This window comes from Varanus komodoensis, unplaced genomic scaffold (assembly GCF_004798865.1).
Source record: "Varanus komodoensis strain SLA01 unplaced genomic scaffold, ASM479886v1 scaffold96, whole genome shotgun sequence".
Classification (NCBI taxonomy): Eukaryota; Metazoa; Chordata; class Lepidosauria; order Squamata; family Varanidae; genus Varanus; species Varanus komodoensis.
In genome coordinates, this window is record NW_025336664.1 from 128,986 (window position 1) to 143,265 (window position 14,280).

Below are 14,280 nucleotides of genomic sequence, written 5' to 3' on the forward strand. Positions count from 1 at the left end.
TGATCGGGCAGCTGCCATGTTAGTACAATGCCTCCTGTTCAAAAGGATCTCCTTGATAAGAAAGTGGAACAGGCTACTTTGTCAGCAGCAAGGAGAGAACTTGATACCAGCCAGTCCCCACAGCTAAGTGCAGAAGATATGCAAGCTTAAGCCCCACCTGGACAATGCACAATGACAGCATATCAAAGAGAGCCAGGGTATTTGTGCAGCTGATAGCACTCAAGGCCAGCTGCAAGTTGGCTTTCCCTGTACCAAATGCGGCCTGAAGCTGAGCCATCTGTCAACCTAAGGAAACATACCCAAAATCACACACCTCAAAAACCAGACCCTCTGAGATGCTGAGATTGTCACTGCAAGCATGTTAGTAACAAATGATATAGAACTAAGAGACTGTGTTATTCTGGAAACACAAATGCAAGGAGGGTTGCAGGAGGATCAAACTCTTTGCTCTACCTTCTGTGCATCTAAACATCAACTACATGTGCTGGAAAGCTCAGATTAAAAGGACTCCAGTTACTGGCTGGGGCTATTTAGCGTGACAGGAAGCACACAAGAGGAATACAAGCCATCACGATGCACTGAGAACAGCTATAGGTTCAGCTCTCAGAGCAAGCTCAGCGTTAACATAAAGGGAGGCAGGAAGCAAACAGCTCTGTCTCAGTCACTGTGCTTACCACTGCCACCGAAACATCTGCTGCAAAGGAAGCCCAGCTGAGAATGAGCATGAAAAGACCACAACACAGCATCCTGTGGACAAAAGGAAAACAGCAAGAGGGGAGAAGTGAGGTTAACTGAGCAAGAAACCCCACCCTCACTTCGGCCACTCCAAGGAACGGGACAGATCAGGACCCCCTACTCTGAGGCTGAAGACGGAGCACCAACCTTGGAGGAGGAGATCAGATTTAAGAACTCTCCTCCCTGTCCCCATGGGAAGATCTCCAGTGCTCACTTCCCTCATGCTGAAGCTCGAAAGCTGCGAGAGGGAAACGGTGGGTGGATCAGGAGTCCTCCTGGGCAGAGCAATCACTTCGGGACACACATTATCCAAAGTCCTCCCACTCCTCCACCATGGCCCCCAATACAGGGGAACACGAAGACCAGCCTGGCTTGGGAGCACCATAACTGAAGGAACACCTCTCCAGGCGTCTCCCTACCTGGACCTTAAGAAATGCCCCTGGGGCTTTCCTCCAAACGCCACCTCCAAGGGACGCCCAGAAAGAGGAGGGCCTTTTCAGTGGAGCCCCTCCAATTGTGAAATGGTCTCCTCATGGAAGCCCGCCTGGCACCACCTTCGCCACCTTTCTAGTATCAGATTAAAATTTCTTTCTGTTCTGAGGACTTCAATGGCATATGATGGGTTATGTCAGCTGTTTTAATTAAGTCTAGTTTTTAATTAAAATTAAACTATTTTATACTTTGGCGTATTTGAATTTGGAAGCTGTTTCAAATTTGTAGATTATAATTTTATACTGTATTTTATGCTTTCTTTTTGCATTTTGATTAATTATTGTGAAACACCCAGAGAACCCTGGCTATTGGGCAATAAAGAAATATAATTAATTGATTAAATACATTAGGTGTTTCCTACCCATCGGGAAGAAATCTAATTCCAAACTCTATTAATGGGGCCACACACACTAAACATGACACAGGATCATCACTGGAAGGCCTGCCCCAAACAGATCGCAGCTTCAAAACGTATCCAGATTTACCAAGAGATAAATGCATGAACACCTGCCCTGGGAACGGCGTGAAAAATACGATGCCAGGGCAGCTGCATAACTACCGAGCATCCCAACCAGGGGCCTGCATGTCACATTAAATGTATTTCTTTCCAACAAGACTGAGAAAAGGAGATGTAACAACTGTTCTCTGAAAAGTACACCAGTCTCTGCAGGCGAGGGCTTGGCGCTCAACGCTAGAACTCTTCTGCTGCCCAAAGCGTAGCAGCTGCCTGTGGGCAAGCAAGTTTTATCAGCTTCTTCTTAATTTATCACCCTCACTTGGCTCTCTTAGCCTGTCCTGGCTGCAGTCATGGTAGTACAAAGCGACAGAGAGGCGGCCAAGAGTAGCAGAAGAAAGAGAACTCAGACCACCAGATTCCACAGTTAAAATGGGATCTGGGGAGCATGCTGGAAGATATGGGTGAGAAAAGCCTTGTCTCCCTTCTCACTGCTGACACGGCTCATCTCATCAAAGTCCTTTTCTTTAGGGAGAAGCAATTTGTGGCCACATGAATTTTGAAGTCAGTCCCCATTCCATGGAAATGCAGTGTTGTGGGGTCTGTGTGCACATGTGGGTGTGATAAATCGCTTTAGAAAACGATTTAGAAAGCAAGAAAGATCCAACAGCTCTGTCAGTTCCACACATGAGTAATTACACCACACATGAGTAATTCATTCTGCCCAGGCAGTGAAACAGGGGATTAAAAACCCCAAGCACAGACTTTTGCTAAACTTGAGGAAGGGTGAAGAGGGGGCCCCCAAGCACAGGCTTTTGTTAAATATGCAGAAGGGGGAAGAGTGGACTGCACTCTGTTCTGCTTAAGGCATTGGGCAGTGTCAAGTGCCGGGGCACTCTGCATGTGCATCGCGATTATTCTCTCCTCCAGCCCCATCGGACGGACGACTGTGTGCACTCACATGATAAGCAGACATCTGGAGTGCTTCGCAAGTCCCAGGCAGGCAATAAGGCAGATCACCAAGTCCAAGATGAACAGCAAGAGGTAGGAGAGCCATCTGTGGAGAGAGGGAACAGGTCAGCCTTGGAGCAATCTGCAGAAGAGGCTGGGATGAAATCCACGGAAGACCCCTTGGGGACAGTACTCCTGCAACTCCACTGGATCTGCTACTGTAGATGTACTGTCTCCTATCTAGCCTGATGAAGAGTTCTGAGAGCAAGGAAGACCTCAAAAGCTTGCTCACCATTATGGCTGGCCCTGAAAAAGATACTGCCTGAGAGTTGGTTTGGAGCAACCCTCTCTGCCTCCTTGTAAATCACGGTTCCTTTACTTCGACTGAGATTGTCACTCAAATGGATAGTCCTGGTCGCTCACCTGCAGTGAGATTAAATGATTGGTGTTGCTTCCTTGATTCAAACAGCTCAGCCCAAGAGTCTAGTCTTTTTTGTATTTCAGTATGGTGCATGTTATACTGTATTTTTAATGTGCTGCTATAAACAGAGAGCCTCTGCTATTGGGTGGTACAGAAATTAAACAAACTAATACATAGCCCAGCATATTTTTATATGCCTGCTGGCCAGATCCTTCTGCGATGCCCACAAGAAAGATGTGAAGGCAACAGTCCTCCTAAGACAACGAGACAAAACCATTTCTGAAAGGCTCTTCCTATTATTCCAGTGTCAGAGCCCACTGAGAGCAATTCAGAACCCAGCAATTTGGAGAGCCATAGCATTTCTAGTCTGCATGTTTCCAAAATGTGCATGTGGGTAGGATTTGCTGGTGAAGTTGCACAAGGCTGCAAGGGGTTCGCTGTACCCTGCAGAGCTCCTTGCATACGTTTAAAGAGAAAGGCAATTGTGCTTCATTTAAATAATGTATCGCATTGTGGATGTCATTATTCCATGACAGGGAATTCTTCCCAAAGAAAAGATGCAGAAGATACTCCGTTTCACAGACAGCGACTAGCTAGATTTGATGGCCCATCAGGTTCCCTGCCACATGGCACCCTTGCTCTGAAGGGTCAGCAGAACCCCGTACGCGGCCACTTGCTAAGTGCTCTGTGCGTGCACCTGCTGCAGCCCCACCCGGGGCTGCGTGAGCAGCAGAGGGGGTTTCCTCCCCACACACCCTGCCTCCGCCACCCCCGCTCCGGTTCTGCTCACAGCCAGTGCCTTTCTGCCTGATTAGCACTACAGAGAGAAGGAGGGGGGGGGCTGCTCCTCTGTTTTAATCTCTGCCTGAAGTTAAAAAAGGATCCAGTTATAATCCCTCTGAGTGAGCCAAGAGCTGGACTGAAACTTGGGGTGCACCATCACTACTCCAGGGGAGGATGCAAAAACTGGAAGGGGGAAGAAAGCTATGATTGCCAGCAAGGAGGGGGCCTCTGGCCTCATTGCTGGCCTCCCCCAACACACTCTCAACACTCACAGCCTAGTGTAGGCAGCCTTCTAAAAGCTTACAATAAGGGAGCACAATCAATAAACTAGAAGGCCAACTCACTCAACCAAAAACTTCATGGTGAATTTGATGTACGTTAAAGCTGGCCATGCGGAGAAGCAGGTATGCGGGTTTCAGTGCACAGTCAGTTATTTTCAGACCATGATGAGGTTCCACAGGCCAGACTATTGTGATGGGGGCTAGGCCAGAACATGCCTCACATGCAAAAGATCCTGGGTTCAATCCCTGATGGCAGCTTCCATAGAAGGATCGGAGAGCAGGTGGTAAGAAAGACCTCTGCCCAAGACCCTGGAGAGCAGCTGCTAGTTAGAGCGGGAAATATTGGTCTAGACAGAGTGTCTCATCCGATATAATGCAGTTTCCTAGGCTTGAACATTATTCTGGTTGCGTGACAGAGCACTCCGGTGGCCTCATCATTCTGCACCTGTGTGCAACGTGGCCTTCAGGCAGGCAGAAGGATGCAGTGGTGTAGGCAGAACCTTGCCACGCCCAAGCTCTGGGCTGAAGCTTGTCTAGGGCAGCTCACTCCCGGTGTTCAGAATGACTGCAGTTTCCCCAGTGCCGGTATCCCAGCACCATGCAACCATCCACATGTCGTCTTCCCATCAACCCTGGCCAGTAGAGCCAACGCCAGGCGGTGACGCAAGCTACAGTCCAGTGACATCCAGGAGGCTACACCTTTCCTGCTCCCAACATACCACCTGCCCCCCGCCCCCAAAACACACAATGTGCAGGATGCCAGTAAGATGGTTGATGTTTTTTAAATAAGCTACTAATATTTCTGGATGTGTATGTGATTATTAAGTATACGACAACTGGCGATTCCTGAGTTTCAAAACCACCCAAATGGCAATGCAATTTCAGCAGTAACATTCGCCCTTTGAATCGTTCCAGCATCCAAGGCTTACAAAATTCTTAGATTAAAGGCGTATGGAGAGCTGCCCAGGGAAGAGAGGAGGCCAGTTATGTGGATTACACAAACCATCCCACTGCCGAGCTGATCCCTGCAGAGGGCTAGGCTTCAGGACAAGGCGGCTCGTCTCTGGGCTACCGCCAAATGTGCCAAATCAGTCTTGGGCACAGAGGCTGTCTAGACAATGCTTCTGGCAGCACCAAGGGCAACGCTCACCAGCCATTTAAGTCAATCTTTTATACAAACCTAGTTCAAAAGAAACTTCTGTCCAACTGATATTTCCTGCATCATCATCATTGTACATTTATATCCCACCTTGCAAGGAACCCCAGGCAGCTTACATAATTCTCCTCCTCTCCATTTTACCCTCACAACAACCTTAGGAGGTGGGCTGGGCTAGGCTGGCCCAAAGTCACCCAGTAGCCTCATGGCAAAGTGAGGACTAGAACCGAGTCTCCCAAACCCCAGTCCAGCACTCTCATCGCTATGCTACACGGGCTTTATAGTAAGCACCTTTATAGAAAGCTACAGTAAGTCAGATTAGTAGCCGAGTTATTCTGTACAGCCTGTGGGCTTTTCATACAAGTGAGGCTGTGCCAGATTACTCGGAGCAGCAGCCACATTCCATTCAATGCCAATTCCCAATCATTCAAGCCTCACTCAATGGCTGTAGATTTCATGGCCCGAACTCTCCTCACCCGCTTCTGCTAAACCACATTATTGGACTTGGAAGACCATTCACTGAATGGCACACTCGCACAGTTGGCTACTGAGCTCTGTCAAAGCATAGGGAGATGCAACCTTGTGCAACAACTGTGAGAACAAGTCCAAGTGCAGAAGTGTCCCCATTTCCAGGAAATACAGGACTTACAGGCAAGGTAAGTATCTACCTTGAAATTATATCGACTTGGGTGGCCTGCCCTGCCATCTGAGTGAAGGGTGTGTGTTAAGTTATGCAGAGCTCCTCTAGTCAGAGCTGTTGCTGGCACGATTGCACGGCACAGATGGAAGGTGCCATCTGCTTCTGCAAAATGCTAGCTTGTCTTCATGAGCAGAAATGCCACTGAAAGGCAAGCCTGATCAAAAGACACATCTTCCATTTAAAGGGCTCAGTTGTTCACGAAAAGGTATGCATCTTACTTCGTTGAGCTTTGATACAACCACAGAGGCATGGCAGAAAATGGCGGGGAAGGGGGAGAAGCTGCTAGAGCTGGACTGAGAACAGGGCAAGATGGTACCTTAGACAGCCAAGCTTTGCCACTGCCGTAGACATCCTCCCTGTGCCATTGCTGCCCGATAAAAGCCCTGAGGGCCCAGGGTCAAGGACAGGCAGCAGAGCTGCACTTGCCTCCCCATCTCCCCCACTAAGGCCTGGGCACCATTCAGGTGCAATCCTGCTCTGTCCATAATCAATATCTGGGCAGGAGAAGTAGAGAGAACGGGGACTCTCCCCTCCACAACCTTTCACTGATGAGCAATCCCTGTGTCCTGATTCTGCCCTCACCAGTCTCAATGCAGATGGAAATCTTCTGGTGTACCAACATGGTGAAACTGTCAGCCACCTTCTCACCTGTGGCCTCAAGAAAGTGGCCACCTTTACTGCATGTCTCCATGGAGTAGCAGGGTGGAAGCAGGGCACTGGCATTTCCTCTGGCCCCCGTTCTCAGCAACCACTCCCCTGCCAGGCCTCCTCCTCACCAGAACAAGGCCAGCTGCATGATGAGTGGGGTGCAAAGGAGAGAGAGGAATGGGGGCATCCCAACCTTTTCTGTGAGAACACCATGAAATGCAGGAAGCCGCTCTGTATTGAGTCAGACCACAACCCCCATATATCCCATGATTTGCTTTAGGTTCAATGACTCCTGCTTACAGGGTTTGCACAATGCAAGAATCCCCAAGCACCTGATACTCACATGGTTATACCCAAGCTTAGTCTATAGGTTGTTTTCATGGGTTATGACTTTTTAAAAAATTGTTAGTTAGCATGGCTGGTTCACACAACACAACAACTCATGGTTCAGTGACAACCCACACAGAACCTTGAGTGCAGGTTGTTGTCTTATGTGAACCAAGCCACTGACTGGCAGAAGCTCTCTGGGGATTCAGGCAAGAATTGATCCTAACTGTACCCTGAAGATGCTGCGGATTAAACTCTGTAGGTAAAGCAACTGCTCTGCTGTTCAGCTATGACTACTCCCAATAGTTTCATGAGCCTAAAAGGAATTCCCCTTTATGCCTCTGAGATACTCCTGAATGGCGCATGCTGCCTTGAGCAACTCTGACAACTCCTGACTGGCTGTGTCTCCCTGTGTGGCATCCACTTTCACTTACCTGTAATATTCCACATAGCTGACTTCACTGGTGACTTGGGACAGGTCTATGGCGACATCCCCCCAGACAGGGAGCCCCGACAGCTGCAGCACAATATTGTTTGCCATCTGTTGCATGAACTTCAGTGTCTGCACATAGTCGCCTTGGGTGGCAAAGATCTCATTCAGCCGGGCCAGGTGCTGCTCCAAAGCTACTTTCATCTGCGTAGTGGTACTGAAGACCTGGCAAGAAAACAGGCTCTGTGAGAGGAGTTGACAGGGTGGTAATTCTGAATTGCTCAGTGGCTGGAAGAGACGGCCACTATCAGCTTGATTTACTCTTTGGTCTTGACAGGCCAAGAGTTTTTGCCAATTATACTCTTCCCATGTCCTCTGCTTCAAACAGTGGATTTCGTCCTAGTCACATCTGTTGTTAGTATTTTTTATTACTATCCTTTACAATCCAAGTCATAGTACATTCAGTAACGCACATCAGACGTTTAAACTGGAATAGCCCCCACCACCTCGGTTCCCTAGTCACCATCTCTAAAACAGGTTGGGATTTTCACTCCGCATCCACATGCAGTGGATGAAAAGCCAAAAATCTTCTCTTGTACCACTTGAGTGGTCTCCACTATGTGAACAAAGAGGGTGGCCACAGTGTGCTGCAAGTGGCCTGATTCCCACGACAAAGCACCCTTTTCCGGTGTAACAGCTGTGATGCTGCCCACGTGCAGCCCGCATGCTACAACTCCCCTTTCCATGGACAGAATCGGAATTTACGCTTGCCCATGCACAGGTCCTGGGCACTCTGATGCCCAGTATGAGTGCCATGCTATAATTCTGGGCAGGCTTGCTCCGCTGTTTACCTGGTTGACCGCTGTTACTCGGCAACATTGGACCAGGGAAGATGAGGCTATGAATGGCTCCTATGCCAAGGCCAAAGGCACTGTGCCTCTTTGTAACCGCTGCTGGGAAACATGGACAGGAGGGCACTGCGGCACTCAGGCCCCACTCGTGGGCTTCCCCAAGCAGCTGTTTGGCTGCTGTGTGAAAAGGATGCTGGACTAGATGCCCCCTACACCTGATCCAGCAGGGCTCTTATGTTCTCTGAAGCGGAGTACAGCGGCCCTGCCTTCTTCCCAGTGCGCTTGAGAATCCTACTTTTCCGAAGTGAGAATGTTTCTCCCCTGTGGATCCACTAGATTAAAAGAGAAGGCACCACTGTGGGCCAGATCTCCTTTACCTTCCAAGCAAAGGTTAAAGACAGGCTTCCATAAAAGCAGGTTGCTTACCTGTAACTGATGTTCTTCGAGTGGCCATCTGTGCAGTCACACATATGGGTGCTGCGCCTGCGCAGTGCCTTTGGCCGGAAGATTGAAAGCTAACGGTTTTTGGCGGGAAGCTCCGCTCCCCTCCCCCACAGGCTATAAAGAGCGGAGCGTCCGCCATTTGTTCAGTCTTTGACGACCGAACGTGCGCCCCCTTGTGGAAAAATTCTCGGTATGATCGGTACCAAGAAAAAAATGGGAAACTTTCAGTACCGATGAATGAGTCCACTCACCGACACCGAGCGGGGCCGGCGGGTGGGTTGTGTGACTGCACAGATGGCCACTCGAAGAACATCAGTTACAGGTAAGCAACCTGCTTTTCTTCGTCGTGGCCTCTGTGCATCACACATATGGGTAGATTAACAAGCTTACCATCAAAGGAGGAGGGAAGGTGTCCTTATTGTAGGACGGAGGAGAGTACAGCTCTACCGAAAGAGCAGTCCCGTCGAGCCCGAACATCGAGACGGTAGTGCCTGGCGAAGGTGCAAGGGTTCGCCCAAGTAGCGGCTCGGCAGACGTCATCGATCGGGACTCCGGATGCGAACGCAGAAGACGTAGCGACAGCTCTAGTAGAATGGCCTCGGGGAACTGTAGGCAGTTCGAGCTTAGCTAACTGGTAGCACAAAGTAATAGTGTGGACTATCCACTTAGAGAGCCTTTGAGGAGTGACTGGGTCGCCCTGATCTCTAGTCGAATATTTAATGAACAGTTTATTGGATCGCCGAATAGACTCTGTTCGCGATCGATAAAAGGCTAAACAACGCCGAACGTCGAGGGAATGCAAGGATCTTTCCAAGGGATTCGATGGCGATGGAAAAAAGGCAGGCAGTACAATGTCTTGTCCTATATGGAAAGGTGTAGAGACTTTGGGCAAGAAAGATGGGTCGAGACGTAGAACGACCTTTTCTCTGTGGAAGTTCAGATAAGGGGGGTCGATGCGGAGGGCACAAAGCTCACTAGCTCTCCGGGCTGACGTGATAGCTACAAGGAACGCCGTCTTCCACGAAACTAATCGGAGATCCACAGTCGCCAAAGGTTCAAAGGGGGCCCTCATAAGGGCCTGTAGAACTACAGAAAGGCTCCACGTGGGCATAACCGGTCTAATCAATGGATTGAGGTTATACAGTCCTTTCAAAAATCTCTTTAGAATAGGATGAGAAAACAGGGATGATCCATCGACTAAGCCACGGTAGTAAGCTATTGCGGCCGTATACACTTTAATAGAAGACGGCTTCAGTCCGGAGTGATGCAACTCCAGAAGGAACTGAAGAATTTGATCAATTGATGAGACAAGCGGGGAGAACGAATGAGACTCGGCGAAGGCGGAAAAATGCTTCCATTTAGCTGTATATGACTTTCTTGTGGACGGCTTTAGAGCAGCGTCGATAATATGCTGAATCTCAGGGTGCAAGAGCATTGGGTTCGAATCCGACGGGGTTTGAGCCGAACCCGATGGTATAGAGAGATTGTGGCAGTGAGAAGCACCCACATAGTTGGACTCGAGAATCGGGGCCGAAGCAGTCGAAGTGATCGTTGAAACCGATGAATTAATAGAAGCTGTAGGATTTGAGGGTCTCGAATCCGTCGCCGGCCCCAATGGAAGGTTAATCATCGAATTCGCCACGCTGTCAGATTCAATGAGAGCAAATCCGGATGACGAAGTGTGCCGTCCATTTGCGTTATAAGATACGGAAGTGACGGAAGATGAAGGAACTCTCCGCGGGAGATGTCGAGCAGTTTCGCAAACCACGGTTGGCGTGGCCACCAGGGGGCAACTAGTATCCCCGATGCACGGTCGCTCACTATCTTCGCTATGACCCTCATCAGAAGAGGGATCGGAGGGAAAGCATAAAAGTTGATGTTGTCCCAAGGGATCATGAATGCGTCCCCTAGGGATGCTTGTCCGATTCCCGCTCTTGAGCAGTAAGTCTCGCACACCCTGTTCTGTTGGGTAGCGAATAGGTCCACATCGGGAAACCCCCAGCGCCTGAACAGGTGGTTGCGCATGCGAGGGTCCAGTTCCCACTCGTGTGAAGTGAGGATGTGCCTGCTGAGGAGATCCGCATGTACGTTGTCTGTGCCTGCCAGATGAACGGCTATCAGAGTGATGTGTCTCTGAATGCACCAGTCCCAAATCGTCATAGAAAGCCTGGCTAAGGTCGGTGACTTCGTCCCTCCTTGTTTGTTCAGATAAAAAACGGTCGCTATATTGTCCGAAGTTATCTGAACGATCCGATGACGAATGAGGTCTTCGAAAGAACGAAGGGCTTTGAAGACTGCCAGCAGCTCTAGGAAGTTGATATGATTCGTGGATTCTAGGCGAGTCCACGTTCCCTGGGTAGACAGGCCAGAGCAGATCGCCCCCCATCCTAGGAGAGATGCATCGGTACCGAGAGTTACCGAAGGGGGTTGCGGCCTGAAGGGAACTCCCACCACGAGATTGGTCGGCTTTAGCCACCAGCACAGGGAGTGGAGCACGGAAGACGGGATCCGAATTCGTTTCGACTGTGAGTCTCTTTGCGGATGATACACTTTGTTGAAAAGTAATTGCAGTGGGCGAAGCCGAAGTCTGGCATATGGAACTACGGCAACTGTGGAGGCCATATGCCCCAGGACCCTCTGGATGGATCTCGCCGTAACCGTTCCCTCTCGTCGAATTCGATGGATATGGCGAGCGAGAGTCTGTTGCCTGTCCTGAGGAAGGAAGGCTTTTTCCAACGTCGAATCTAGGCGAGCTCCAATGAAGGTGATCGTCTGTGTCGGAAGAAGAGAAGATTTTTCTGTATTAATACGTAGACCCAGACTATCTAGTAAGGCATGGGTTGTATGGATGGTGTCTAGTAGTCCTTCTCTGGATTGCGAGACTAGCAGCCAGTCATCAAGGTACGGGTAAACTTGTATGCCCTGAAGGCGTAGGAAGGCACAGACAGGAGCCACACATTTGGTAAAAATTCTCGGAGCTGAAGCCAGTCCGAAGGGTAAAACTTTAAACTCATAAAGTTGGTTTGCAACAGCAAAACGAAGGAAACGCCGGTAATTTGGATGAATTGAAATATGAAAGTAGGCGTCCTTCAGGTCCAGTGAGGCGAACCAATCCCCTCTCCTTAACAACGGCAAGATGTTCTGAAGGGTGGTCATACGGAACTTCCTCGGTATAATAAACTTATTCAAGTCCCGTAAATCCAAAATCGGACGTAGACCGCCGTCCCGCTTGGGGACTGTAAAGTACCTGGAATAGAATCCGTGGAGTCCATCAGATGGGAATACTTGACGAATCGCTCCTTTAAGGAGAAGTTGATGTATTTCGTCGAGAAGTACCGGCGAACATGAAGTGGACCGGATTGGACTTGATGGAGGGATGATGTCGAATTCTATTCGATAGCCGTATTGAACGATGGACAATACCCACCGGTCAGATGTGATGGACTCCCAAATGGGGAGTCGGCTTTGGAGCCGGTCCCCAGATGAGAGGGGGGTGGGTATTAAAGGAGCGTGAGGAGTGGTTCGCCAGTCCCGTCAGCGCTGTCTCCGGTCGTCGAAACGACGGCGGCCCTGTTGGAAGCGCTGCTGGGGCGGAGGACGGCGACGCTGCTGTTGTTGCTGCTGGCGAGGTTGTGGAAGCTGTCTCTGTTGGTATGGCTGCCTGTAGGATGGCCGATTCCAGGACCACTTACGTCTGGTATGTGACTGGATCTCCATCCTGCGCGCTGTCACTCTTGACTCATGTAGCTTCTTGAGTTTATGGTCGGTGCGCGAATGGAAGAGTCCCGAGCCGTCAAAGGGCATCTCTTCTATTCGCCGCTTCGTTTCCTCCGGGAAATTACAACTCCGAAGCCATGTGTGTCTCCGAAGGGAAACGGCACCGACCAAGGCCCGGGAGTCAGTGTCCACGTGATGACGTGCCGTAGACAACTGCTGCACCGCGACCTGCATGGCTTCCTTAATCAGGACCTTCGCAAGGTCACCCTGGTGGTTCGGGAGGGTGGAGGCGACGTTGTGGAGGCGTTGCATAATAAAATATTGATAGCGCGCCAACGTCGCCTCATAGTTAGAAATGCGAAGTCCTAAGCCCGAGGCAGCATAGACCCGTCTGGCCAGGGAATCTATTTTCCGGCCCTCCTTATCCCTCGGCGCCGTATGTCCGCTCGCCTGCCTGCCTTGCGAGGATTCGACGACCGCCGAGTTTGGTTTTGGGTGCTTTAATAGGAAGGGAATGTCTTCTTCCCTGACCCTGTACATAGATTCATATCTCCTAGACGTCGGCTGGGGATGTGAAGGCAGGTCCCAGGGCTGCGTCATCGCCTGCCGCAGAGTAGTTATAAGTGGCAGGACGATAGAAGTCGATTGCTCCCCGCGGACGACGTCGTAGAACTTATCCGTCGACGGTCCCGGGCGCTGGGCAGCGTCAATGTCCAGGGACTGGACAAGCCTCGACATCAGCTCCGCGAAGGAGACGTGTGACTCATCAGGTGACGCAGGATCCTGGGATGTCACCACGACGTCCGGAGAAGTTGAATCTACGTCAGAGTCATCCGAATCAGCACCATAATATGGCGGGGCAGAAGATGACGACTCCGCCGGTGATAAGGAGCGGCTGCTTCCGCTTCGCGGGGATCGAGGCGGCACCCTCCTCGAATCCACAGACCGGGGCGGAGGTGAGGATCGCGCTCTGGGAGCAGGGTAGTATCCCACAGAGAGCGGGTCTCCCCAAGGTTGGTAGTAGGGACAACGCCAACTCTCCGGGCGTTGTTCTACCGAGCGGCTCCTCCGATTCCCTGGTGGGGACAGGCCAGCTTCTGTCTCCAATGTCACCGCGGGCATCGGTGTCGGTGACCTCGCTCTGGGAGGGGAGTCCTGAATTTCCCCGTCCGAGATAGACCCCCGTAGAATTGGAAGGGGTGCTGGCGGGAGGTCAACCACACGTCGGGGAGACCCCTGAGGGGTGACCCGCATAGCCTCTTGGAGGATCAGTTCGGGCGGGGTCGGTATCGTAACCGCCACCGGTACCGAAGGGCCTGTCGGTCCCGAGTCCCGATCTTGGGGACGATCCGTAGGCTTAGCCTTCTTTGGAGGCTTAGAGGCCTTTTCCTTTCTGGCCTTCTTATGGCCTGCCGGCTTGTCCTCAGCATGTTTGCGCTTCTCATGCCTCTTTTTTGGTGAGGCAGAGGGGGCCAGCGAAGCGGACGTGCCTTCGTCCGAAGGGCGTGAAGGAGGCACAGAAGCGGAGCCCGGTTTTGGGGTAGGGATGAGCGGGTCTGATTGCATCAGAGCCCTATCCCAAAGGAGCCTCCGAAGCCGGTTTTCGCGGTTCTTCCTAGCCTGTTTAGAGAAGGCTAGGCAGTGAACACACTTATCCGTCCTATGCCCTTCCCCAAGGCAGAGGAGGCATAGGTCGTGCGGATCGGTCGGTGCCATCTTTGACCCGCAATCAGCACATTTGCGGAAAGCCGCCCGCTGCGCCATCGCAGAAAGAGGAAGAAAAGAGAGATAGTGCAGAGGGTAAGTATATATTTTTTGATTTTTTTTTTTTTTAAATCGAAGAAGTGAGAGAGAACTACACAACGGGAAAAACGAAGTAACGGGAAAGTA

At 50.7% G+C, this 14,280-nt stretch overlaps 1 protein-coding gene across 4 annotated transcripts in view; it reads right to left on the reverse strand.

The window, feature by feature from the left end:
• TTYH2 (tweety family member 2) overlaps window positions 1-14,280 on the reverse strand; it is a 77,366-nt gene that overhangs the window by 18,406 nt on the left and 44,680 nt on the right. For 3 of the 4 annotated variants that reach the window (XR_006413631.1, XM_044418983.1, XM_044418984.1), the window contains exons 4-6: window positions 7,383-7,603; window positions 2,643-2,738; window positions 675-747 (exon numbers count right to left, since the gene is read on the reverse strand). Coding sequence is in view for 2 of the 4 variants with exons in the window: in XM_044418983.1 (XP_044274918.1) it covers window positions 675-747; window positions 2,643-2,738; window positions 7,383-7,603 (390 nt within the window). In the remaining 2 variants the exon portion in view is untranslated. Of the gene's footprint in view, window positions 1-674; window positions 748-2,642; window positions 2,739-7,382; window positions 7,604-14,280 lie in introns of those variants that run through there. The other variant, XM_044418985.1, reaches the window with a different exon arrangement.